We start from the raw sequence: 23,941 nt of genomic DNA on the forward strand, positions 1-23,941 counted from the left end.
ACACTGCACCGCACCTAGGGGTCCTCAAGTTGGATGCGTCCAGTGACCCTAGTCGACTGGCTCCATCTCTAAACCCCTAGCCCTTTTCCCATTTTCCCACACCCTTACTTAGGGTACACCAATGTCAGGACATACCTAGGGAGTCTCGGCTCCACCTCGGTTGACGTATCTCCCTAAGTCACTTGCACATTTTATCCCTTCATTTGATTTACCTAATTTCATAAATCCTTACTTATTACAAAGGCCAAAAAGGTTTTTCAACATAAAGCCAACAATCGCATCACCTACTATGTGCAGTTGATCCCACTAAGACCCATGTTCTTCAAGAGCTTATTGGATTGAACACTTGCTCCTGTCCATCCCACATCAGTGTCTCCCTAGCATCTTCATTAATAACTACCTTTTCCCTCAATATCCATAATTCTTCCCATCTTCATTAGATCAAGATCCCTTGCTTCATCAAGCACTAGTCATCACCCTCAGAATCCATGAAGCAGTCTTTTAACTATGTATTAGACTATGTATGCACGTGCACTTACTATAGTATTTGCACGATAACCTATTCACAAGTTTGGGTCCTCAAGTGCGGGACAATACCCATCTTCCAAACTAAGAACATCATATGTCCTGTGCATGAACAGAAGACTAGCAATTTCCCCTAGGAAGTGATTGCACGTGAGGTTTACTTTGTAGGTACAACAGTTCATGGAGGATCATGAGCTATCACTTCTACATTAACATTGAATCTCCCATCTTCTGCAATATCCCATTCAACTTCAAGGGCCATTCTAGCTGTCTCCATTAGAAGAACCATTAGTCAAGTGTATCTTTAGCACAATAAACTTCTATAGGATTTGTCACTAGTAACAACATCAGTCTCACCATCTACCATACATCTACCATAGTATGAGCAATATCATGTGTACCCGCCACAAGAAAAAAATCATCCTCTTCATCAGCAACAAATTCTTCAATAGTAGCATTCATTTCTCCTTATCAGGACTACTTCTTCATCAGAGCTATTTCCAGCATTCTGTGTCTTTGGTGCAAGCTACAGCATACTACCTACGATGTGAGTGCCTGGGATTGGCACTCGTCTAGGGGGGAAATAATGTGTACTGTATTTTGAGAAGACTGCAAAAGCGGAAGTGCCGACTACTATTTTTTGGTGGATATCATTTTTGTGGAGCTTCATTGCCTTATTTTTTGGGCACTTGGATTATATTTGTACTTTATGGACATCACCACATTATCATGGATGTATGAACTCACTCTCGTGCACATTGTATTCACCACCTGCAGTTGTATTTGTCACACCCACAAGTGTTGTGTAGATTGCACACATGTATTTGTGATTAGAATATCTTAGGCTTGGTCTAATTAGGCTAAGGTTGAAGCATGCAATGATAATTGATCGGCCTAAAGCCCACTAAATAGGTAGGATGCCCAAAAGAGGCTACAAACCCTAATTCATAGTTGTGGAAACCCTAAACGCAAAAGGGGCGCAAACCTAACCCTAACCCTAACCATAATTCTTGGTCTATATAAGGGTGGGAGGTCTCAGTTGTATTTACCCTTTTGGCACATCCATGCTGCGGAAGCTCTATCAATGTGACTACTCAAGCTTTCTATTCAATCTTTCTAGTCTATCATCTTTCTTGCATTGTGTTGAGAGTGACTGAGAGGGAGAGAGTGAGAGGTGTGTTGAGCGAGGGACTGAGGGAAGGTAAAGCTCTTTGTGATCATCTTGCTTTTCTCGTCTTCTCTACTAGCTCTTCAACTTATTGGTGTGCTTGGTTGTGGATGTAAAGAAGTGACGACATTGGATCATGTTGATTGTGGTCATGGAACCATCTTCGAGCCTTCGAGTCATCAAACACAAGAATGTAAGTTAGGTGAGTTCACTACAACTCGAGCTAGTTTTGTGCTCTTGCTGGTTGGAGGGGAGGATGTTGGTTAGTTAGAGTGGAGTGTTGAGAGACAATGTGAGAGATTGTTGCCGAAGTGAGTTGCAACTTCTGAAACAATAGAAGTCCGTCCAAAGTCCCAATTGTTGGTGCATTAGGCTCAACAATAGTACACCTTCTCCTTGTTGTACACCACAGAGGAGCCCCCTGTAGCATCTCCGTGACCTTGAAAACCATATGCTGGTCTAAGGTGATGCATAAGTGCTCAATGATGGTGAAATTGTGTATCATGGTTGATTGGGAGAGAGAGACGACGACATCCATGTTCTCGATGCCATTGCGGGAGAAGTTAAAGTAGCGGAGGTAGGGCTATTCTAGGACATTATAGCTGAGGGCGAAGAGTTCACGATTGGAGGGATCGAGTTTAGGGTGGTGATCATGGCGATGGCTATGGATTTCGAAGTGGCCAAGGGTTTGGAGGTCGCAAGAGCTGATGACTTGGATAGTGTATGGGTGGTGGTTCTTGGACATGGCTAGGAGTGCATCGTCGAAGAAGATGACCCCAGCATTGGCCACACCCATGTCCTTTGGCTAGTGTCTAACATCCTAGTAGGCTTTGCAAGGAGAGCAGCATCAGGTGTACTATGCCACTCTAGCTGTGCAACTCCCCGATTGCCTTTGGGAAGATGCCTTGCATTGTTGCCTCCTCTTGCACCAACCCTCACATATGCGTGAATCAGACTGTGTAGTTGGTGGTGCCATGCTTGAATTGGATGGCGTGTAGCATCACGTTGCCGTCCAAGAGGTGATGGATTGGTGCATAGTCAAGAGGAAATAGTAGCTTGATTACGTTTACAATTATTAACATGTGTAAGATGATGTGCGTACACCAAGGATTTGGCATGAAATTTGACCACATAGAAGGCCTTAGGATTAGATTATTGCTCTTGGAGAGGACAAGAGATTGTAATTTGGCAATGGGCATATAATATAGGTAGATGTATTCTAACCTAGGCTACAGAGTATCAAGGGCATGTACAATGGCTAGATATCTTCTAATCTAGGCTAAACAAACCATGTCAATATATTTGGGTGTGCAATCGCAATTTGAAGGCACTGTCGACCTCTTAGGTCCTTTGTTTTTGTCCCAACATTGTTCTTAACTAAATAGTTAGTTATTTTAGACATATCTAAACATGGTGTGTGTGTGTGTTTTATTAACATGCACATGTATGTACACACATAAAGTATAAGTGCTTACCTATGATGGGCGGGCGCACACACACACACACACACACACACACACACACACACACACATATATATATATATTGAGAGAGAGAGAGAGAGAGAGAGAGAGAGAGAGAGTGTGTGTGTGTGTGTGTGTGTGTGCACGCGCGCGCTCTCAACAAGGTCTTCTAGATATGAGTGATTTGTTATTATAATATGTAACCATTAAATACTATAGGTTAGGATTAGCTAAAGGACATATCTAAGCTGTGGATGTATCTAAGGATGTGATATGAAAGGATACATCATGTGAAGGTTTCACAAAATTAAAGAGATAGAAAGCATGAATCATATAACTGGAGATCGTTCGATGACATTCAATTGGCCCCTTCATCCCAATCACCGTTGCGTACAAGGCAATAAAAAATCAGAACCCATTTTTAAATTAAAACAGTAATTCGAATTTTGATCCACAAACGTTCTCGTTAATGGCGTCGTGGTTCGGTTGTGCCCTTACCCTAGTGAAAATCTTTCACCTGGGAAAACCTCTCAAGAAGGTCCTTTTGCATGCGAGCGAGGGCATCTCCTCGCCCTGACGAGAAATGGCAGCTCGCGCGTACACATCAGCCTCACTATCTGCCTGCATCTCTACTATCAGCAGCAGTCGTGTTTCTTCTTCGTCTTACTCTGCTTCTCCGTCTTTCTTCCTTCGACGGAGCATCGGAAGCGATCGCCTTCCCCCTTTCAAAGCTTTTCGCATCCTGTCCATGGCCAGCTCGGCTAAGCACATTTCAACCTCCTCTACTGCCACACAGCCTGCGCCAGCCACTTCCTCTTCCCATCCAGGTAAACTCCGTTTTCATTCTCTTCCTTGAAAATACCAAAGGACACTGGAGCCAATTGAGAACATTTGTTGCTGCCACCCAGGGGTCAAACAAGCTCTCCTCTCACTTTCCAACAAGCAGGACTTGGAATTCTTGGGAAAGAACCTTGTTGAGCTTGGGTAAAGCTAATCATTAGCCTTACTTTTGTCTCTTATTGTCTCCATTCTTTCACCAATTCGGTCCTTTTAGATGTTTGACCAAAAACAAAGTAAAAAACCCACGCAGATATGCCATCATTTCCACTGGTGGCACAGCATCGGCTTTGGAAAAAACAGGCATTGCTGTGAAGAAGGTCGACGAGCTCACTGCTTTTCCTGAAATGGTGAGTTGCGGATAATCATGACACACTTTATCGATCAACTTCTTAAAAACTCTTGCATACTTGCAAGTGGAGATCTCGCACTGTTCAATTCTCTTAACTCCAGATTTTCTCAATGTGCAACAGCTTGATGGGCGAGTAAAAACTTTGCATCCCAATATTCATGGAGGTATACTCGCAAGGAGAGATCTAGAGACTCATATGGCTTCTTTGAAGCAATGGAATATAGGTGAGCTCATGCATATTGTCTTGTTCAAGAAAAGGTTGACTTTTCTCGTGGTTCTTAATTATAGTTTCATAGATTTGTTCGAATAAGACCAAAAACTCAGAAAGTCCTTAGGTTCTATTGGAATGTATGCTACTTTACATTCAACTTACTTAAAGAATCAAACCGTTTCAATTTTCACAACATCATGTTTATTTTGCTCATCATTTGCTTGAATAATCACATACAGCTCATGTAAGCACTAACAATTTGTTTCAATATAGAGTGAGAATTTTCGTGAAACACACTCATATACTGCCTCCAACAAGGACTACTTTGTCAATTCTACCATATATCCAAGAAGTCTTCTTAGATAGACAACAAGTAGTCTTCTTAGGCATTGTCTTGATTTGTATAGAAGCACCATGTCCCTTTTGATATCATCCATTGTCTTGATTTGTATAGAAGCACCATGTCTTGATTTGTATAGAAGCACCATTGTCTTGATTTGTAGTGATCAAATGTTATCATCCATGTCCCTTTTGATGAAAGCTAATAGATACTGTTATTTTTTCACAAATTGTAGAAGACACGCCTTTCAATGTGCGATGCAAATTGGCATTCCTACTCAACACAAAACGACTAGTAATTCTTGCACTTTATGGACAAAATTTGCAAAAGCCAGCAATGTTTACAGAATGGTGTTATGTATTGCATAAATGAGGTAACGTTGACTGTAAAGATGGATTGCGATAGGAACACCGACTCTTCAAGGAAAAATTGTGCTCCCAAGGGTGATCGTAAATGGGAGCTGGAGATTCTTTTTATTCGACTTAGACTTCTTGCAATGCATGCATTTGCTAGTCTTACATTGGAGGCATAATTAATGTAAAGATGATTGGCACATCCACTCTTGGACCCAGTAGACTTGGTAGAATATTTTTAACCACCTTTTCTTGCACTATCAAAGGATGATACAAGTAACATAAGCAAAGGTTGATACAAGTAATATAATTGAAACTTTGAAAGGTTTGGCAACTTAGAATAATACAATTTTGAGTGCATGAAAATGACTTTGGCAATTTTTGTAGAGCATACAAAATGCAATCAACCTTTTTGAAGGTCTCATTGGCCTCTCTAGTTGCTTCTCAAGTTGATAATGATGGAGATTGTCCATTTCAACATATTTGGCCTTTGAATAATCCCACAAAGATGATGTTTTGTGTTTACATGTTGTAGCAAAGACCTTCTAGGTGACTAGAGGGATAAGGACAACCATAACCGCCTACTTGAAGCCAATACGGCTAGTGCTTTGTCTTGCTTGGGAGTGGAGTGGTATCTTTTTTGAATTCAATTGAGAACGCATATTGAGAATGGGCTTGATGGATCTCTTCAAAATCTCATAATTGTTAATGGTCAACTTGATGCCTGGTGTAGAATGTTATGGCAAATAGAGATAAACATAGTGTGTACAACATAGGATAAACACAATTTGATGAATGCTCAATGAAGGGAAAAGTTTATAGAAATGAGAATGGCATAAATGGGCCTCAAGCCTCCATCTCTAGAGGATTGGGGATGAGGTGAGCTGATGTGGGAGTTAGAGATGTTGGAAACAACTTCGAGAGTACTGAGATGGTATTTTGCATGTAGTAGTGGTAGTCCACCAAAGGTGGAAACACAAGCAACTACAATTGGGCAAAAGATTGGGATATGGCGCAAAACTCAATTGTCCATGGTAGTTGGGGGCCCTACTTGGTTCTCCTACAGTGAAAACATAAGAGTGGAAGTCCTTTGGAGGGGCATCAATAGTAGCATGTGTTGAGCAATCAAAATTAAGAACAACATGAACACAAAATTATCATTGGCTAAATTCCACTAAAAAGGCTTTGTATTTGATAGTAGGACAAAGGCCCAAAAAACTCCTATTTATGGACATATCATGGGAATCCATTTTCATCCCTAGTCATTCAATCACTCCTTTATCATTGTCGTCGTCGTCTTCGTTGTCATTAGATCAGCCCTCCCTTTGCTGCAACTTGCTACCTACAACTTGTTGCCATCATGCAAAGGAGTCACCAGTTTTGCTACAAGTGTCACCCAATTGCCAAAGGATCATGAGGAAGAGACATCCCTATTGCTAGCTAGCTGCCGTTGCTGCCTAGGTTTTTGCCAACCTCTAGAGGTGTCCAACCATTTGCATTTTGGGTACCAACATCCTTCTTCTCGTTTGTTGTTGTCGTCTACCTCTTTAGCAACCACAAACGATTGTGTTTTCATCTTTAGTTAGCTTGTTGCCTTGTATTTTGAGCATTGTGCTGCTCCAGATAGTAGTTGATACTGTCCATCCTCACGTAGAGATTTTTACGCAATATGTTGCTATGTTTTGTTGTCCGGTCTGAGAGACTACTACATTTTGACATCTAGCCTGTTGCTTCGTTGTATTGAGCCCTTTGTGCTAGTTTTCTATTGGTTTGACATCATTTTTTGTGGTTTTTCTGCACTTCGGAGTCTTGACACTCTTTGCTCGCATGAGAGATTGATTGTTGGACACTCTCTAATCCTTGAACTCCCTACATTTGTATCACATGGTCTTCATTCAATTAGTCATTATTCTTGTTCTTTTCTTTTGCATCTTTGTTTGAGTCTACAATGTTTGTTGTTGTTGTATATTTTGAGCATTTTCTCTATGCAAACCCAGGCTTATTGTCAAATGGTATCAGAGCCGGTACTTTTCTAAAGAATATCATGTGGCCATTATGAAAAGCTTCATTTACATGAGCAACATGAATCAAATTCATAATGTCTCAAACCCCTTCATCTTGAAATCCTTTGGTATCTTTTTAGGTTGCTCCTTCATTGGAGACCTTGATGTGGCATTATGATCTTGATGTGGGGGACAATGCTCCATCACCTTCCTCCACTTAATTTTTCATCTAGGGACCATTGTTGGAAGCCCAACTCTTCTCTTTTTCATATTCCTTCATGACTGTGTGCTTTTACGTTGGGACATTTAGATGATGAGACAAATCATTTCTTGATTGGGGGAGGACAACAATCCACTAGGGTACAATTGGAAGTTCAAAGGATTAATCTTAGAGAGAGTGTTCTTCCCACTTTTTAGCTTCTCTTTTTGAGAAGTGGATACTTGTAGTCCAAAGGGAGGTTGGTCAAACAACCTTTCAAAGTGTAGGAGTTGACCCTCAAGGTCATAAAAAAGGGTGACAAAGATTGTGATTTAGCTTGTTGTATATAGTCAAAATACTTTTTGGGAAGGATGTTATAAGGAATAGCATGACCTGGTTGCCATTTGACTTTGGAGGGCTATTGGTGGTCAATTCATTAAAGTTGTAGCATTGTGGTTCTTGCAGAGCAAAGTGCCTCATATGAAGGCCATTGAGCATTAGGTTGGGCCTTTGTCCTTGAACAAGGTCCCATAGGACATGTGAATCCAACACTTGTATCATCAAGAATAGACCACTTCATGTAACTCCACTTGTTGAAATGATGAGGTAAGCGACAAGTTGTGATAGTAGGTAACTTCGCCTACAGTGGATGGCAATTAGAATAGTGGGTGGCAGCCTTTTGATGATAGGGCTGTTAAACAAAAAATGCATTGCAAACCGATTAGCTCTTTAGAATTGTCCCAAAACATGTAAATTACCAAAAGTTTCATGAAACAGTGTGCGGTCCTAGAGAGTTTTTGTGTTCCATAAGCAAAAGCATAATTTGGGAGGTCCTTCTACATCTATAAATGGACAAGCTGCCCACCATTTAGCCCATCCTTATCTTGGAGGTTTCGGCCATCAGCCTCTTCCACTAGCTATCTAGCTCCCAACAATTGTTGCTATGTGGTCTACAATTATCACCCAACCTCCCATTGCTGCCGGTGATTAGCTGCCATCATCTTCAGGTGGTTACATTGCTACATTAACTAGTTCTAGCCCCAGAGATTGTTTTGTTCTGATTTCTAGTGTGTCGCCCTTGCATTTCCACCATCAACCTAATTTGCATTTGCATCTACAATAGATCATTTTTGTGTTTTCAGCACTTCTCTTCCTCAACCTTTGCTCTGATTGGTGGTTATTGCACTTAGGATTCGTCTTTGGTGGATGACACACATCGACACCTCTCTTAGCCCACTCCCATAAGACCCATCGATTGTTGGATAGCTCTGCCCTTGAACATTCTATACATTCTCTCATTCATTTGCAGCACTGTTAGAGTTCTCTTACTTCTTTGTTTGTGTTTGTGTTTTTTCTTTTTGAGTTTTGTATTTAAAATTTGCGTTTATTGCATTACTGTCTAAGTTTTATTGTGTTTCAACAGTGTTTGTACATTCTGTGTTTTCTCTGTGCAAACCTTAGCATAACTTCACATGGTATCAGAGGCGATGCTCTTTTAAAGAGTATCCTGTGGTATTGTGAAGGCTTGGTTTTGTGCGAGATATAGGGATGACACGTAACCATTTCACAACTTCTTTTTGTGATCCTATGATGTGTTATCAAGCTTTTCCATCACTAGAGGCCTTGAGGAGGCATTATGGACTCCATGAGAAAGACGCACTTCATCTTCACCTTCATTTTCTTCTCCTTTTCTTGACTTCATGATAGATGAGGAGTTTGAAGAATTCATGTACAACAAGTATGGTCCAACTTACGTCCCTCCTACTAGCTTTTCTACTACATTAGGACTAGTCCAATCAAGGACATACGGCATCTAGGACGATCGGCGAACCATCTTCTTCATCTCAGCTGGGCCCAATGTTAGGTTTGTTTAACCCCTTTGAGCCATATGAATCAAAATCCTCACCTGGTTTTCCTTTTGGTGTGCAGGATCCAGATAATTTTAAGTATGCCAATTTAAATCGAGGAGGCTCTAGACAAAGATATATATCTACATGTATACCTAGAACTGTACCTTCTGCTTCTTTTGAGCGTGGAGTTGGCACTTCTCTTTCATACTTTCCTCTCGTCCCACTCATATTTTCCGAATCTCTTCCTTTTGCATTCAGTATTGTAGGATTGCACTCCACTTTTGCATCAAGCACATTGGGAGTTGGATCTTCCATCTTCGCTCTTAGTTCCTTCTCTTTCTCTACACCCCATGTCACCTATCCTCATGTAGATGCCACTTTGCACCTTGATATATCGTTAGTCAGAATGCCACCCTTTAATATTGTGCCTTACACACACCCATAAGTGTTACTCTGTGTCCTTTGGTTCTGTTGTGTGGGGATGACTCCTCTTGTACATTGTATCGCCCTCGGTTGCTCAAAGGCATGAATCCCTATTTGGTGTTGATGAGTCACCCCCCCTTTGAAGGAAACAAGGAGTGGAAAGGAATCACCTCGACATTAAGACCCAATCAATGAAGTTCGAAGTATTCAATTGTGTGCCAGATAGGTTGAAGCCTTTGTGTCATGTTTGGTTTATGTAAATTTCATGCTTGCTGTAATTAGTGTTTAATCAGGTCATTACCACCCTTTTTCCAAAATGAAGGCTGGTTTCATGGTCTTTGGAGAGTCTAATCCTAAGCTACTGAAAGCATAAGGAAGAGAACCTAAATGATCATTTGATGAGGGATGCACAAGAGGAATTGAGAAAGAGTACTATCAAAAACATGCTCAAATGAAACAAAAGGTAAAGTTTCAAGTATGCCCGTATGCATGCTTCTGCTTCTAGAGCTTCCTCTATTAATATTTACATGTTAGTATCGGTTTGTGACTCAGGAGTGTCTTATAATTGGTTGTTACATATCAGATGGAGCAACAAAGAGGGTTTTTAGTTCATACAAATGAAATGGATTAGACAAACTTGATATCGGGCCTGGCTGAGATGAAGACGATGGATCACCAATCATCTTAAAAGTAGTATGTCCTTGAGCTGAGAGATGGCCATCCTCACTAGCTAAATGCCTCGATTGGTGCACATCTGCTATGAAGTGTATAGAGAAGATAGATGATTGTAGTCAGGCCACCTTCTATGCATGTTAGCTAGGTGCCTCAATTCACGCACATCTCTTATGAAGTGTATAGAGAAGATAGAGGAGTGTAGTCAGGCCATGTTCTATGCATGTATTCTGTAAACTTTGCTTATGTCATTCGCTCACCATCTGATAATGTTGTAGAAGAGAAGGGAGAAGATGCATTGTCCTCATTGAGAGAATAACGCTGCCTCAGGACCTTGAATTAAGGAGAGGCTCGAGAAGTCACTTTAAGTTCCTAAAAAAGAGGTTTCTGAAACATCATTAGCTAGATGCATGTTGCTTGTGTAAACCCAGACAGACCCAAGCTTTTTCTGATAGCCATGCAGGACACTCTTTAGAAGAGCATTGGTGTTGATACCATGTAAAGATATGCTAGGGTTTCTAGAGCAAACACATAGTGTATGAACAAGATTAAAACACAGTGAACTCAGACTAGAATGCAGAACACAAAAATAGAAGCATATTTGATGAATGAATGGAATGAATGAATAAGGTATAGATGTGGGTGCTCAAGGAGTGGAGCTGTCCAACAACCATCGACTCTTGTGAAAGCCGAGGAACAGTGCCAGAGAGTGTTGTCCTCCATGTATTGATCCCAATTCCCAAGTTCAGCAAAACCACCGAGAATGATGTCGATGCAGTAGATTGGAGCTGAGGGTTGTGAGATGCAGCAGCTGAGGGTCAGTTGAAGCAGTAGATGATGTTGTAGAGCAACTGCTAACAAAACATAGCAGGGGGCAGGTAGCTGGAATGAAAACACAGTGGATAGAGGGTGCTGGAGAGGTAGGTGACAGCAGCAGATGAGGATGAAAGTGCTGGCAGCCAAAAGACAGGTGGCTGGAGTCAGAATCCTTTGGAGGTTGGCAGCAGGAAGGGAGGATCCACCAGATAGGCTAGCAGCGGGTTGGGAGCAGAGGTGGAACCTCCAGTGATAAGGGTGGCAGCACCAAGGTTAGGGCGGCAACCTGCAGCAAGGGAGCAGCTGATGGAGATGATGATGATTATGATGAAGAGGATGATGATGGAGGACTGGCACAGAGTTTGGATTAAGGGATGTGGACGGATGTCCACAACATGTCCTTATTAGGGAATTTCTGGGCATTTGCCTTACTGCTAAAAAAATTAATCTTTTGGGGGCTGTTTTTGTGGTTCTCAAATTTGGCTTAGTGCATGATAATTTCGTGTTAATGCAGCCCTTTAATTTGGTTGCTCAACAATGGGTTTTGGACTCAGGTCTCTACAATAATGTCCCCAAAAGTCTATTATTAGTAGTTGTACAGATAGTCACTTGGATGCCTTGGGTTGGTATGGTACAGCCATTTCTTATGGTGGTTACAAGACATTGAGTATTCCATTGGAGTGGATGCGGCCCTTGGATGCCTTGTTGCATTTGAAATAGATTCATGTATTTGGAATACTAGGATTGGACTTTGTGTTAGAAGATAGACATAGGAACCCACTATAAGCAAGGGTGTATGAGGGCAGATAGGTATGAATAGCCTGAAGGTCAAGGGAAACCCTAACCCTAGCTAGGCAGAGGCTATATAAACAGCCTATGGGTCACTATCAAAGTTGAGATAGAGTGTACCCAAGTTGTACCTTGAGCAACTTAGTAAACAGGATTTTGTTCTTATACTTTGAGCTCCTATCTCCCTCTTGTGCACACTTTTTTCTTGCTGCAACTCTGATTTTCCACATGGTATCAGAGCCTCCTATGATCCCTTCAGCTTCCTCAAACCTCAGCTCCACTAAGTGCACAAGAAAATCTTCATCTCTCTCATCTTGGACCTTCAAACTCCATAGCCGGCTAGACCCCCTGACCTTGGAGGAGCTGGTGTGTGCAATAGAAGCAGTTTCAGCCCCTGATTTCTTCTGGAGATCTTCTCCTTAGCTTAGGGCAATTCAGCGTGGCACGTCAATCCCTGACATTGGACGTCGTGGTGGGCAGTATTGTCACAAATGCAGAAAATGGCACAATTCTAATAGCGTGGCATTTCGTACAGTAGCGCGGCCTGCAAACAGATGTAATAATGGCGGTCACCATGGGGCTTTGATAGCCCCCCAAGTGGGCTATCTCCACCCAAGAGGGTTCTTAGAAATTCTTCCTTTGCTTCTCCCACAGAGTCAAATCCTAACTGTGGATCTCTGGCAGCCATAGCCAGAAAGCTTCAAGCTTCTTCAATCTTCAAAATTTTCAATGTTTGGTCACTAACAATGATTTTAATCATTGAGTCATCTCTTCCAGAGTCAGTTACTAATGTGGGAACTTCATTTCAGAGGTTCTTTTACTTGGAAGGTCATCATCAAGTTCATCAAGATCAACATCTACCATCTCTAGTAACATAAACTAGAGATGAGTGCTTGTAAGCACTAAGGCACATTGTTCAATCATTCTTTTGCTGCTGGTATTTACTCAATCTGAGTTGGTTTCATTAGAAAATTAAAATCATTAAGTGCTCTACTTCATTTTGTAAGGCTATGTGTACAACTATAAACACATAGACCATCCTATCCTAAACTTGTATTGCATATCATTTGTGGTTTTTTCAAGCACCCTGGTTAAGGAAATCAGAGGGATGAGTGTCATTGTACTCTCCTCGGAGTTATTAGCAACAATCATTGAAATCATAGTCCGTCCTTATCCAACACAAGGTTTATCTACTAAGCCATACCACAAGGAGGAGCCGGAAGTCCTGTCTAGGTTCACATCATTAAAGCCTAAAAAGACCATTAAACCTCGGAAGAAGATTGCACATAAGAAAGGACCACCAAAGTCATATTTTGAAATATTACATGTGTATGATTTTCAGCCTTCCTCCTCATTACAACTTTGATATCACTTGTTTGATTTGCTTCCGCATTCAGTGGCAAGTTTGTAAGGGATTAGACATTGCCCTTGTTCTAGCAAGTGGTAAGACCTTCCCAATGGCCACAATATATGCTGATGTCCGTCCTCAAATTCGAAAATTTGATGGCAAAGATTTCCACCCATGGCAGGTACTTATCAAGTACAAGATGATAGAGAGAGGGTATTGGCCTCTCATTCAATGCACTAGAACTGTAAACTCTGCAAATCTGGTTGATGTAGAGGATGACCAACGTGCCCAGGCAATGGTCATGTTACACTTAGATGAATCCTTGATTCATCATATTGATCAACTAAATACTGCTAAAGAAAAATGGGATGAGCTTGAAAAGCTCTATGGAACCATTGGTAAAAATACTAAATCTTCCTTAAAATTGAATTCTTTAGCTTGGAATATAGATCAGGAGAAGACTTGAGAAAATTCATTTCTCACATGAAGGGACTCATGGCACAACTTGCCTCAGTACAAGCTCCAATACATGAAGAAGATGCTATTGCTATTTTCCTAAAAGCTGTAAAAAAGGTGTTTCCTACCCTTGTAACCACTCTTACCAACATTCCAGATCCTACCTTGGCAAGTACTATCCAATCCTGTTTGGATGAAGAAAAGAGGAATTACAAAGAATGCAGCACTAGTCAGGCATCTTCAACTTCCTGTGATCAAGTATTGGTACATACAGTTCTCACTAGATGTTCTTTCTGTAAGAAAAAAGGACATATTGTAAACAATTGTTGGAAGAAGTATCCCGAAAAAATGAAATGTAACAAATGCAAGAAGATAGAGCATATCACTAGTAAATGCCCCAACATTTTTGAAGTACCCAAAGAACTGGTGGCCAACTATGCCTCCAATCCATCTGAAGATCGACTTTTTTGAGTCTTTAAACCATCTACCTAAAAACACTCTTGTAGCCTGATCTATAAAGGCATACCGTTTGTTTGAGGGGGGGGGGACATCTTACATGCTTTGTAATCCAATGCCACCTTGGCATTGAGGGGGGTGTTAGAAGATAGGCATAGGAACCCTCTGTAAGCAAGGGTGTATGAGGGTAGATAGGTGTGAATAGCCTGAAGGGCAGGCGAAACCCTAACCCTAGCTAGGTAGAGGCTATATAAACAGCCTATGGGTCACTATCAAAGTTGAGATAGAGTGTACCCAAGTTGTACCTTGAGCAACTTAGTAAATAAGATTTTGTTCTTGTACTTTGAGCTCCTATCTCCCTCTTGTGCACACTTTTTTCCTGCTGCAACTCTGATTTTCCACACTTTGCACATGCTTTTCAAAGTGGGCAGACAGTAATTATCAACATGGCATTCCTGCTCGCAGCCAGAATAGGCATTGTCAGGCCTTTTATTGAGGAGGTTGGGCTTTCCCATCGCATTCTAGGCCCTGGCTCACAGCCAGAACATCCCAATCTCTTCAACTTTTTGCATTGGACTGGCCTTTGGCATACTTGGAGGACTTGAAATGCCTCCATATCTGATTTTAGCTTCAGGCATCCATGGTCATATTGGTTGTGCACAGGAATTGTGTTGGCATGTTTATTCTATGGTCTCATTCTAATCAATCATGACTGTTGAAAACAATCTGACATATCTCCGAACATCAAGTGATAATTGTGGTGGCATGTTTATTCTATGGTCTCATTCTAATCAATCACGACTGTTGAAAACAATCTGACATATCTCCTAACATCAAGTGACAATTGGTAGCTAAGAATGCTCTTTATGTAATGCTTCAACGACACATGAATACCTGTCATATGATATGAATTAAGAGGATAAAATTTAAAGTGTTCATTCTCCATCAACTCGGTTATCTTGGTGTGCTTCTCTAGTTTGAACTTTTATTTCTGGACATTGCAGGTACCATTGATCTAGTAGTTGTGAATCTATATCCATTTTATGAGACAGTTAGTGCATCCAGAAATGTGCAATTTGAAGATGGAATTGAAAATATAGACATTGGTGGACCTGCCATGATACGAGCAGCAGCAAAGGTATTCACAGAAGGCCCTTTCAGTCAAAATCTACAGCTTGCTTGATAATATTTGTGTTAGTGCTGCTATGATCAGCAGCAGCAAGGTAGTTCTAGAAGGTGGTTCAAGTGGACCGACTACACAGCTTGCTCAACATGCTTATTTTTTGGCTATACCTATGCTTATTATCATCAGGGACATGTGAAAAATTGATCGTGATCAGGACCTTATTCTGCATTAAATGCATTGGTGTATATGGGAATGCGTAATTCTTTCCTCTAGTAGTTTTCCTTTTTCCAGTTTTAAAGTTGCCATGAAACTCTGATGGTAATCAATGAAATTGTGCAAGGAGGCCCCAATGTACTTTGTTTAGTCGATTAATACAATTGTGGGCTACTGATTGAAGAAAGCCTATTATAACCAGAGACCATGCTGCTTATACATTTCAGAATCACAGAGATGTACTTGTAGTCGTGGATCCAGCAGATTATTCTGCTCTTGTGGAGCATCTTCAGGGAAAATCAAGCATGGATGATCAAAGTTTTAGAAAGAAGTTGGCATGGAAAGCTTTTCAGCATGTTGCATCATATGATTCAGCAGTTGCTGACTGGCTGTGGAAGCAAACAGGCACTGGTGAGCGGTATCGTGTTGCCTCCTCTTGTGTATTAGCTTGCTGCTTCATTAAGTTCTGAAGTTTCTTTCCACTCGTTTTGATATTGACAGACGAGTTTCCACCCAACCGGACTGTACCTCTTTCAATAAAGTCATCACTAAGATATGGAGAAAATCCACATCAAAAGGCAGCATTTTATGTAGATGAATCTTTAGCAGATGCCCAACTTGGTGGCATTGCAACAGCTTTACAACACCATGGAAAGGTACCGAAGTTGAGTTTGAAATTTGCAGGCACAATGCTGATCAATTAGATAGAAACTGTGAGTTATGTAAAATCGATCTGTAGTCATGCTCTAAAATTCAGCCTGGCAGCACAGAGATGCAATTGCAGTTTTTTCCTGCTTTTAAGGTTTGGCTGCTGGCACCTTTCTTCATGTAATAGGATCACCCTGTCTGGAACGGTTAGGATTCATCTTTCTAATGTGCTAGTGACTTGCTGTTTAGAGGGTTTTCATGCTTGAGATGGATTAACTTAATTTTGGAGGCTGTTCTTCAAGCTAATGCTTTATGGTTGTTATACTCGGTGCAGGAGATGTCATATAATAACTACCTTGATGCAGACGCTGCATGGAATTGTGTGTGTGAGTTCAATACACCAACGTGTGTGATAGTGAAGCACACTAACCCTTGTGGAGTGGCAAGCAGGGAAAATCTCATTGAAGCCTACAGGTTAGCTGTGGAGGCCGACCCTGTGAGTGCATTTGGAGGGATAGTTGCGTTTAATGTTGAAATTGATGAGGTATGAGGCTTGTATCTAAATACTTTTTCTCATGTGCAAGCTCTTTAATACCATGAAAGTGCTGAAACTTTGTAATTGATTTAGAATCGGTTTTTGATCGTGTATGTAAACTTGTGTGTGCGTGGTGCACTTGTGGATAACTCTTGACAATACAGAAACTTCACAATTTGGCAACCTTTGAGGCTATTGTTTCTGATGGCTACACTCCAAAAGATCTCTGCACTGGTATCTCTTTGATAGCCTTGTCACTTGAGGATTGGGTAGACCTAGTATTACCTTTTTCATGAGTACTTTTGAATGTCTTTGGCTGCACTCACTCACTTAGTGTTCTGTACATTGTCAATTACGTCAATGTTAAATAAAACAAAAAAGAAGAGCGTGAGTGTAGCACATTTATTCTCATGTGTGCATGAGGGCAAAATTTACATGCTAGAAATTGTTATTTCATTCTTTTCCGACCTCTCAATTTTGCATTTGAGGAGTCTTTTGTAGGTTTTTGCGGCATTTTGAGCTCCTTGTTTGTGTCAAATCAGTCCAATTCTGCTTACGAAAGGATGCAGTCACAATCAACATTAAATTCTATGCTAGAAGAGCATCTTGATAGAACCTAAAAGTGCTGCCAGATGAAGTTTGTGGCATGGATTGAATTGTGATTTTATTTGGAGGGTGGGAGGGAAGGAGATGAATTTGTGCATCCTCATATGAGTCCATAAGGAAATCAACTTGCCAAATGTTTTTAACTCCTTGAGGGCACAATTCCATGCTGGTGGTATGTTTAAGTATATCTCTGACCAGAATCCTTGCCCAAGAGCAGAGATGTAGTCAAAATTCTGTTAGAAGTTTTTGACGTGTGTGTAGCTGATTTATTTTTTGTTCCTCTTTTTTGTTTGGGGGGATTTTTTTCCTTTATGCCTAGTGTGCCAGAAAGCTTGTGTTCTTGCAAACCATTTTTGTTGGTGCACTTCAGAACCTGTAACTCGTCAACTTTAAATGTTTATAGTAATTGATATAAGCTTTCCTTGCTTTCTGTGATTAAGGATATTGCACGGGAGATCCGCGAGTTCCGAAGCCCCGTCGATGGAGAGACAAGAATGTTCTATGAAATTGTAATTGCTCCCAAGTATACAGAGAAAGGTTTGCAAATTTTGAAAGGAAAGTCAAAAACTCTGAGAATACTTGAAGCAAAGAAGAATGAAAAGGGTAGACAGTCACTGAGACAGGTTGGTGGGGGTTGGTTGGTTCAAGAAGCTGATGACATCACTCCTGATGATATACAGTTTAATCCTGTGACTGAGCGAACTCCTACTGATAAAGAGATTGCTGATGCAAAATTTGCATGGCTCTGTGTCAAGCATGTGAAAAGTAATGCTATCGTTGTTGCCAAGGTATGCTTTTAACCTTTTGAGCGTTTCTGAGCTTTTAGGAACTGCCATCATTGTAAGCTTCTCTTTTTGAAGTTAAAAGAGGCTGTGTTTGGACAAAAGCTTCTGAGCACGGCTCATGCAGAAACTGAAGTGATCTGTTAACTTTTTGAGGCTTTTTTCTCCCCTTGGCCAATTGCAGGATAATCGTATGCTAGGCATGGGAAGTGGGCAGCCCAACCGTGTGAAGAGTTTACAGATAGCACTCGAAAAGGCTGGAAAAGAAGCAGAAGGTGCAGCTTTGGCGAGTGATGCCTTTTTTCCTTTTGGTAAGTATGTTTTAAACTGCATGAAAGGTGTCCCTTATACAGAAAGACATATTGAATGCTATAACTTTGTACACAGCGTGGAATGATGCTGTGGAGGATGCTTGTAAAGCAAAAGTCAGTGTCATTGCTCAGCCAGGTGGGAGTATAAAGGATCAAGATTCAATAGACTGTTGCAACAAATATGGAGTGGCAATGATAATCACCGGTGTCAGACATTTCAGACACTAGGTGATTGGTTAAGTAGACCTATGGGAGTATGTAGGTGCAATTTTGGAGGCTCTGTATATTAACATTGAGTTACATTTTTCCTCCTTTTTCTTGGAGGGGGTTTTGGGATGCTTTTCTGGGGGTGGGGTCGGTGGGTTTTGGGTGGTTCCCATAAGCACTTAAAGGGGCCTTTTTAATCCATCCACAATACAGGTGGCAAACTGACATGGTTTTGCATGGGGATAAACAAAATTAAGTGTGTAACCAACCTGCAAGGGTTCAAGGTGGTCTGGGGGTTTGGAAAAGATAATGGTATTTGAAGAGAGCATTAACTACATATTTGCAAGTGTTTTGGATCTGACGTTGACATCTGCAAAAGGACAATCCTGCTCTCTCTTGATATTTCTTTTTCCTTCCAAGCAGACACCAGAAAGCTTGTACAGTTTCCTACATTACTTTGTTGTCCCGTGACTTATATCATCCACGATGTTTGTTTATTCGTTTCAATGCAGAAAATGTAAATAATACCATCAAGAATAATACCATCAAGATACGTACTTAATTGTACAATGATTCAGCAATAAAAGTTACTTGGTGTTTACTCATCAACTTTCCTTCATGTCCAAGCAGTATACGTCTCCCAGTAGGGGTCGCTGTGCAGAATTGCTTCATAGACTCGCGTTTTAATCTTGTCCCATAGACCTTCCCCGCAGTAGATTCCCATGAGACATGGCATGTAGTTTCCTCGTGTTTCTCACAATGAAGACGAGGAGAAAGAGACAGAGACTCTTGCAGTCTTCTCTGAGAGGGTAGTAACAATGCTTCTTGAATATTTCTTCCATTTACTGTTGTCGAGAGTATGAGCCGACTCCCAAGGTGGCTATGGGACTCCTTTTGAAGTAACCGTCGGGTAAGGGATTTTTATAGAGGGTGAAAATCACTTAGTACCTGGTTTCCCTTTGGGGTGGCCCGGTCCATGGTGTGCCTTGTGTCTAGGACAAGGATCGTCAGCAGACCTTGCGCCCGCCGACTCGAAAAACAGAATAAATTATCGAGAATGAATCAAGTCAGGAAGACGGTACTTCAGCTTGCAAGCAAGCGCTTGGCCATGATTTTATAAGGGACATTCAAAGCAGTTAATAGCCTCGCAATGGTTGGGCATGCTTTTAGTGCGAGATTTTGAGATCACCTCACCTTGTTGATCTCATTCAAAAAGCTTGAAAGAACCCTTGGAGTTCCATACTAGTTTAACATGATGGCACCTTTGATTTCTTGATATAAATACTCTAGTAAAAATATTATTTTACCTAGGAGAGCGCTCTTTTTGTTTTGAAGATGGCATAATTGATTTCTTGATTTGTGAATGGTCTTACTAAACTCAAAGTGATGTATTTAGCTAATCTAGTATCAACTTGTTCCATAAATGACTTGTCATACAATATTGGCAATATCACTTTATAGTCCTCTCTAACTATAACTTGTCATAATCCATTTGTCTTTAATCTATTATTAATTTCTTCTAGAGATGACTTGTTATAACACTATCTTTTGTGTCATTTTTGACTAGAATATCTTTTGTGCTTGCTCTTTAAAGCATTGAAGGATAACTTATCTAGATAGTCTTGAAAATGAATGGCACTAGACTTCTAATGTAATTATTAATATTGTTCCAATGAAGCAAACATGTGGTCTATTTTCCAAAAATCACTGGGTATTCATTGGTAATGTTGTGAAGCCATTCACACATACTATGGCCCTATCATGTGAAGTAGGAAATATATTGTAATAAACACAATTTCTTCAACTTCAACCTTGCATTGTAAGCATATAATCTAAACCATGTCTCAACGTGCAATTGGGTTTCAATGCTTGCCAGCCATGGGGTCCATCTTTACCTTTGCATTTCACATCTACCAAGCAAAAATACCCATTAAACTTTGATATCATTGGATTTACACCAACTTCCAATTTCTAGAGAGTAAGAAAAACATTAGGGTTTAGCCCTTTGGTTGTTATACGTTGGGAGCTTTGTTTGATGGAGTGAACTTGTAAGGCAACATACAATTTACCTTGTGCTTTTCATAGATAATGCTTTACCACTATGTTTAAATGCTTCAAAGGCAACATACATTTTACTCGGTGCTTTACATAGATAATGCTTTATCTCTATGTATAAATGCTTCAAATGTGTGATAAATATTTCAGTTGAGAAGAGGCATTTTGGTGAGCTTTTGAAGTGACATTAGGGTTAACTTCGATGTAGTTGAATGTGTTCTTTTCATCTTGATTAATCTCTTTGTTTTTGTTGTAGTAGTTTGTTCATCTAGACTATGCAAGTTGGTAACTAGCAATACGACCACAAATCTTGCATGCTTTAGTTGAGGTAAGGATTCAATATTTGTTACAATTGATAACTCTTCAAAACGACAAAACATTTAATGATGATTTTCTTTCTCATCCAAAGACAAGTCTTTTGGGGATCTTGAACAAAGAGACCAAACTCCTTGCAACATAGTAGGGATCATTAAATTAGGAAATCTAAATGAATCCACCATTGTGATTTCATTGGCATTGAACACTTGTAGAACCTCAAATGGATCCTTGCTCATATCCCTCATGTATTCTTTCTTTTATGAACTAATTAAGGGGTAGGTTGTATATTCATGACTACTCGATTCATTGCTACCACTTCACCATCGGACCAATTAATTGATGAAGGGAAGGAGATTCACATTAACATATTCATAACACAAAACGTCTATTAGAACAAAATTTGCAAACCATGGAAGCACTCGGACCAAGTTGCTCTTATATCTAAGAACAATATTAAGAATTCACTATTTTCTGGTACAAGAGCCAAAAAAGCTCTTCCCAATGAACTTGATTGTTAGCTTTATTTGATACGTCTAATAGACACATAGTTCAAAAAATTCTTCTTGGTTTGGTATCTCAATTGTTGCTTTGCCATCAAATAATGAATAGGATTGGTAAAGCATAACTTCCTTTTCATTAACATTTTTCATTTAAAAAAACATGGAACCATTTTCTTCACTTCCATTAAACAAATGAGGATGACATATGCATGGTAGGAGGTTGTCTATCCCTATTTTAAAGCACAAATGAAAACCTCATTTCAATGTGGCAGGCACATGCCCCTTCACACACAAGGTTAAAAGTCCATGTTGGGTTCCTTGACTACATTTACTACACTCCCCATATTCTTAATTCTTTTGGGTAGAATGCACATCAAAATGAGTGTTAGAAAATCTAGAATAAAGCATGGATGGCTAGAATTGAAAGCCCTAAAAAGACATTTGTTCCCTTGGCCATGTGATTTACACATAGTTTCTCGTGGAATAATGGGATGCTTTCCCCTAATTAATAAGAAAAAAAAGGGTAAAACAAGTTTTAGTAGCTTGTCTGTAGAGACGAGAGGACGCAATCATACTTCCATTTGAATACAATACCCAATGACCAATTTGTAAAGGGTAGTGGATAAGATAGTTGTTTGCTATCCCATTTTGTGTAGACCAAGAATGGACCCCTTTGAGTACCCATGGTGTGTAATCATCTTAAGTCTTCCTCTATTCTCTCTCTCTCTCTCTCTCTCTACACACTTCTCTTCATACATTTATTCATCACATATGATGCATATCTAATATTTATAGTACTATTTGAGTTTTAAAAGAAAGTTAAAAGGTACAATTTCTTTTACACAAACTAGGGTAAAAGTAAACCAATTGGACTTTGGATTTGATCTCTTGACAAGGTTTGACAAGCCAACTCACATCTATACTACTATATTATTTTTATTGTAGGTTCAAAAAGCCTCGAACCTCTAGAGGGCTTTCCAAACTTACCCCATTTCCAAACCTCCCCTTTTTAGTTAAAGCCCCCTCTCTCTCATGTGTTATCTTTCTCTCTCTCTTCCCTTGCCCCCCCCCCCCCCCCCCCCAAAATCTCTCTCACGTGTAGGCTCTCTCCCTTTCTCTTCCATCTCCCTTTTTTAATTAAATCAAACTTTTCACAAACATCTCTTTCTCCCCCTTATTGAATGAAAAGTCTCTCTCTCTCTTTGTGTTAGATTAAACCTTTTAATTTAAACATCCCTCCCTTTTTCTCTTCTTTTAAATAAATATTTTAAATTTTCTTTCCCTTGTAATTAAACATTTTTAAAAGATTTTTCAAACTTAAAATTTTTAATACTTTGAGAGAGAGAGAGAGAGAGAGAGAGAGAGAGAGAGAGAGAGAGAGAGAGAGAGAGAGAGAGAGAGAGAGAGAGAGAGAGAGAGAGAGAGAGAGAGAGAGAGAGAGTAGGAGAGAAGAAAAAAAGAGGGGGAAGGAGCCAAAGAGAAAAGAGGAGAGAGAAAATAAAACACATTTTTGACATTATGATTCATGTATAGAATATTTGTTCTTCTCACATTATGCATTTTATTTGAATATGTAAATGATTGCTCAAATGTTTATAGACATAAGGAGACACAGATATTAATACATGTAGTTGTGTATGCACTATAAATGCATATAAATACAAATATATATGTATATACAAACATATAAGTATACATGTACATGTTACTACATATGTACAAGTGTAGGTGTATGTAAGTACATATGGATGTGAACAACCCCCCCTCCGCCCCCTTTTTTTTAATCTTATGAGATCACACATGCATGTGTGCACATGCACTGCACATGTACACACACATAACGTCCATGCTCCTTGTCTACATACTTCCACACACATTTTGATGTGCATATGCATGTAGCACAAACGCACATGCTACTTGTCCTTGATATTTTTGGACACACTTATTCATACATATATCACACAAGTTACGCTTATTAACATACTTGCATATGATCTTGACCTTTATCCAACTTTATTAAGCATACGTACATGCATACATTTAAACTTGCAGATTTTTGGGGCACAATTAACGAAGGTGCAAAGCCCTACACATTATGAATCACCACCAAATATCCGCATTGATTCCTCATGTGAGGATATATTAAGCTCATTGGACCATCATTTTTTTGGGGTGCATAATAGGTACGAGAGATCATCTACCTATAGATTTTAACCACATCAGGCGAGCTTGGGAAATAGACACTTCTAATGAGCAACTAGCAAAATATCTCCAGGGTATTCGCAAAATAAAGGATTCACTTTTTTTATTTCAAATAGTTCAAGTGTCTGCATGAAATATTTATAGGTGCAACATATGAAGACTTCTTATTTATCTTTT

At 40.0% G+C, this 23,941-nt stretch overlaps 1 protein-coding gene across 1 annotated transcript; it reads left to right on the plus strand.

Moving 5' to 3' along the window:
- The first annotated feature begins 3,644 nt into the window (after positions 1 to 3,644).
- Positions 3,645 to 19,249, plus strand: LOC148019503 (AICARFT/IMPCHase bienzyme family protein). Its single transcript, XM_087700992.1, has 11 exons — positions 3,645 to 3,983; positions 4,065 to 4,140; positions 4,247 to 4,343; positions 4,467 to 4,569; positions 15,266 to 15,399; positions 15,828 to 16,011; positions 16,102 to 16,256; positions 16,583 to 16,792; positions 17,830 to 18,177; positions 18,356 to 18,482; positions 18,559 to 19,249. Exons 1-11 carry the CDS (start codon positions 3,740 to 3,742, stop codon positions 18,708 to 18,710), a joined length of 1,830 nt encoding a protein of 609 aa, XP_087557118.1. The 5' UTR covers positions 3,645 to 3,739; the 3' UTR covers positions 18,711 to 19,249.
- Positions 19,250 to 23,941: the final 4,692 nt, after the last annotated feature.

Source organism: Lygodium microphyllum, chromosome 19, assembly GCF_053477565.2.
Source record: "Lygodium microphyllum isolate KBCC chromosome 19, Lygodium_microphyllum_v1.1.10, whole genome shotgun sequence".
Taxonomy (NCBI): Eukaryota; Viridiplantae; Streptophyta; class Polypodiopsida; order Schizaeales; family Lygodiaceae; genus Lygodium; species Lygodium microphyllum.

Excerpts from the sequence above, each read along its gene's own strand:
- LOC148019503 (XM_087700992.1), top strand. The coding sequence starts at position 3,740 with ATGGCAGCTCGCGCGTACACATCAGCCTCACTATCTGCCTGCATCTCT. Across the intron at positions 15,400-15,827 it reads TGATACGAGCAGCAGCAAAG|AATCACAGAGATGTACTTGT; the intron begins GTATTCACAGAA and ends TATACATTTCAG. Across the intron at positions 18,178-18,355 it reads ATGCTATCGTTGTTGCCAAG|GATAATCGTATGCTAGGCAT; the intron begins GTATGCTTTTAA and ends GGCCAATTGCAG.